Below are 3,877 nucleotides of genomic sequence, written 5' to 3'. Positions count from 1 at the left end.
TTGGGTAGCTCTACACTTAACTGCGTTATGCCATTTGACGGAACCCTAGAGACAGGCTTTGGCAGAGCACAGGTACAGAGCTAGAGGTGATATAACATGGAATGAGTGAGCAGGAGAGTATAGGACCCGGAAGGCAAGAATGAGAAACTTGTTGTGTAAATTGAGGGGAAGCTGAAAGAATTAATTTACCTGACAGTGTAATGCTATATCCTGGAGTGAATTTTCTTCCAGAGTGCAGCTGGCAATCACCTTATTCCCTAAAGAATGAGGAATGATATCCTTTATTCTTGTTTTGTGCACTCCTGAACTATTTTTCTAGGTGCTCTGAAAACCAAGGCTGGCACCACTGCGTCAGTTACATATGAATAAAGTCATGGGGCCAGACCTGAGTGCTGTAAATGGCATTGCAAAGTAGCATTACATTTTATGTCATCAGAGGATCTGGAGCATACTTTTTTAAACAAACCCAGAGATTCTTCTGTTAATCATATGCCTCTCAATATATTATATGCTAGTTCTCAACATATGCCAGGAGATCCTCAGTTCAAGCTCACTGAAGAGACTCTGGCCCTAAGTATAAAGGCTGTTTAGTATTTTCGTTCTTGAGTAGCTGGTAAAAATTCAGTATTTATCTTGTCATAAATTAAAGCAAAGGGGCAATAGTGAAGTGAGGTTTTGTGCAGTTTCATCAATGATTAAAAAGAGAGGCTGGTTTCTGCCTCTTATATGCCAGCAACATTTTAAAATAAATGATTTGTACTACTAAACTGTGTTGGAGGGGGGAAGGAATATGATAGAGAAATATTACTTACTAATTTCAGTTTTCATAAATTTCCTCAGTGTAAAACTTTGATTGCAGGGAATCCTACTGAGGAATCTAGGCTGAAGCATAGATGAGAGGATCCACTGCTTTATCAGTTCACTGGCAGGGAAGTCAGTTTAGTGACTGCGTTTAAAAGGAAAAAGAAGGTCACTGCAGGAGCACAGCAGCACATGCATGAAAGCAGAGTGATCTTAACACAGCAAGTATTCTTTTGACTTCACTATTGTTGCCAAACTGCAGCCTATTTTTCATCTGACATGAGATACTTTTAATTTGGTATCCAACTTGTTGGTGACAAAGGAGCTTATAATGGACCTTGCTGAAGCAGAGTAGTATCTTTCCATGCTTCATTCTCTCACAGATCAAGAATTATTTTTGCTTTCATTCTAACTACTTGTTTTCTTTGATCTACATTCAAGCAATTATCATTTTTTTTCCTTCCCAGCATGCAGGCTTTTTGTGCCTTCATGCTACATCTTGTTCTGGTTACTGTACACCCAATTGGAAGACCTCAGGCAAGAGTAAGTCTTATGTTTAGTTGACTTTGCTATTTACTGTCAGGCTACCTATTTGAATGCTCACGTGTTAGGAGAGCCTGTACCTCAAAACAAGCCATTTTTCCCAACAACCAAATAATGATCAAAGATATTCTATTAGGTTACTCCAAAGGACTTTGCGCAGGAATCTCTCTCCCTAAGACATGCCTATTGTACGCATACCACAGAATGGTCCTGGTGTGTATTCATTAACAGAATGCTAAAAGAAGTTTATTTAGGGCACTGCTAATCGTGTGAGTACAAATGCTATTTTGTTTCCCACAGATATAAAAACTAACAGACTGTTAGTTGCATAATTACTTGTGAAACTGAACTTCACTGTGATGCTTCAGGCAAAATAATAATAATATGGTTGCAGATACAGCAAGAACCAGCATAAGTCAGCAACATTAGTTAATTTGTTCTGTTTCATTATTATTAGTATATGCTTTCAGTTTCTAGCAAAAATCTTTAGACTGTAATTTTTTTCTGAAATCTTGCTGTCTGTAGGTCTTTTCCCTTTATTGACACTAATGATCTGAAACACTATCTGGAGAGATATGGTAAGTTCCTTTTCTTTTAAACAAGCAGCTTTCCTATTACTTTGGAATCTTGCAGATCCTTTGAAGGGTGCCACAAAGTTTAAGGAGATAAGCAAGGTGTGAGGACATAATTAGATAAAGGCAGGCTCAGGCGTGAGGAGATAAGCGAGTTCAGACTCTCCCTGTCTAGCTGCTTCCCTCTTCATCCCTACTACCTGCCCCCCTCTGCAAGGAGGTAAGCCCTATAACAAATACATTAGGTTTTGAAAAGGGGTGCTGCTCAATTCACAAACGTTATGAGGGGGTGCTTTGAGTCTAAAAAAGGTTGAGAACTACTGGCCTAAGCAAGTAAATACATTTTAATAAGTTCTTCATATTCTCTTTTTCTTGCACTGGTTGTGGTGACCAGGCATGGATATTACAATGTGTGGGTTTCTTTAAAACTGACTGATACAAAGAGCAACATCTCCAAGAGTCCAGACTGTACATATATCTGAGGAACAGCAAAATCAAATTTCATGAATGGCATTTTTAAAAGTGACCTAAATATACTTCTTGGCCTTCAGGAAGGTCATCTATATGCCAAGTTATTAAAAGGATCTAAACTTAATTGTATTTCGAATTAAGTTTCAAAATGAAGCTGGCTATTTGCCTACAGCATTTTAATTTCCTTAGACACCAGATGGTTTTCAGCTGGGCTCCCAAGATTCAGCTGAGTCTCCCTATATAGCAACAAGTGTAAGTGCTTTGAAGAAATTCGCTGAACAGGGATGGACTTAAGAATATGTTTAAATGCTCTATGGAAGTGGGACCTGCATGTTTACGTACTGTAAAAGTAGGCAGGTGAGTGTATTTACACTCCTTTGACACAATGTTATGGATGGTATGTTAAATAGGCATGTGAATGTTGAGGATTCTGGGTATTTGATGTTTTTAGGAACATGTCAGAACTCCTTCCTTACATTTGTTAATACTCAGGCCCAGTAGCATAGCCAAGAGGGGGCAACTGGGGCAGCAGCACTCAGCACTGCTTTGGTGGGGTGGTGCAATGATAGCCACCACTGCATTGGTAACTGATCTGATAGTACCATTACAATTGGCATGGTGGTAGCCTGTGCTGTCCTGGCTGTGCAGCTGCCCTGCTACCCCTCTGCTCAGGTCCTCTTTCTTAGGAAACCTACAGACTATTTTAAAGGGACTTAAATCACACAAAGAAGCCAAATCCTAGACTTGCCTATATTAAATGAGTCTTTTAAAGTATCTTCAATAGAGGTGAAGAAAGAGTGCAGTTTCTTTTTCTACTTCTAGGGTATTTACAAACATTTTTCTAAAATTTATACGCTGTAAAAGGATTCAGCCTAGTTTTGTGATTTTTTTTTTCTTTGTTCTGTGAACTGATGGCAAGCATTATTTCAGCTACCTGAGTGGTGTTGGTTGGTTAGATTGCTCAGTAAGTCACCTAGTATTATTTCTCTTTCCTGATAAGTGCCCTGATTCAGAAAACCATTTCTGATAAACTCAACCTTAAGCAAGTATATAATTTTTAAGGAAATCACTGCATTTTAGAGACAAGCTGAAGTATTGTCCTGGAAAAGAATGGGCTCAAGTACGAAGATAATTTCTCTCCCAAGTCAGAGCCCAAGCAAAGCATACAAACATTTCTGGCAAGAATACCTGCTAATATTAACTTAAAAAGTAATTTACTATGAATTCTTGCACATTCAGCTTCACAAGAAATAAATTCTAAACATTGCTGCCAATAAAAAAAAAGCCTTAATTGCACAAATGTTCATGGAAAACTAATGCAAGATGTGCAAACATGCTGAAGAAAAACTGTGAATTTAAGTGCCAATTCAGCTGGACATTTGACTTGAAAAACTAACTAAAAAGAGAGAGACCCTCTGGAGTTTTATCATTTGTACAGAAGCCCTTTTCTGGTCCAAAAATTGACCGACACCTCCCCCCCCCCCCCCCCC

General features: G+C 38.7%; 1 protein-coding gene across 1 annotated transcript in view; it reads left to right on the top strand.

The window, feature by feature from the left end:
• Window positions 1-1,269: 1,269 nt before the first annotated feature.
• PPP1R14C (protein phosphatase 1 regulatory inhibitor subunit 14C) overlaps window positions 1,270-3,877 on the top strand; it is a 121,484-nt gene continuing 118,876 nt past the window's right edge. Inside the window, exon 1 of the mRNA XM_025213427.1 lies at window positions 1,270-1,344. Coding sequence (XP_025069212.1) covers window positions 1,270-1,344 — 75 coding nt within the window. The remainder of the gene's footprint in view (window positions 1,345-3,877) is intronic.

The sequence above is a fragment of the Alligator sinensis genome, unplaced genomic scaffold, assembly GCF_000455745.1.
Source record: "Alligator sinensis unplaced genomic scaffold, ASM45574v1 scaffold608_2, whole genome shotgun sequence".
NCBI classification, from domain to species: Eukaryota; Metazoa; Chordata; order Crocodylia; family Alligatoridae; genus Alligator; species Alligator sinensis.
The sequence above is the reverse complement of the archived record's forward strand: the minus strand, read 5'-3'. Positions and strand labels throughout refer to the sequence as shown.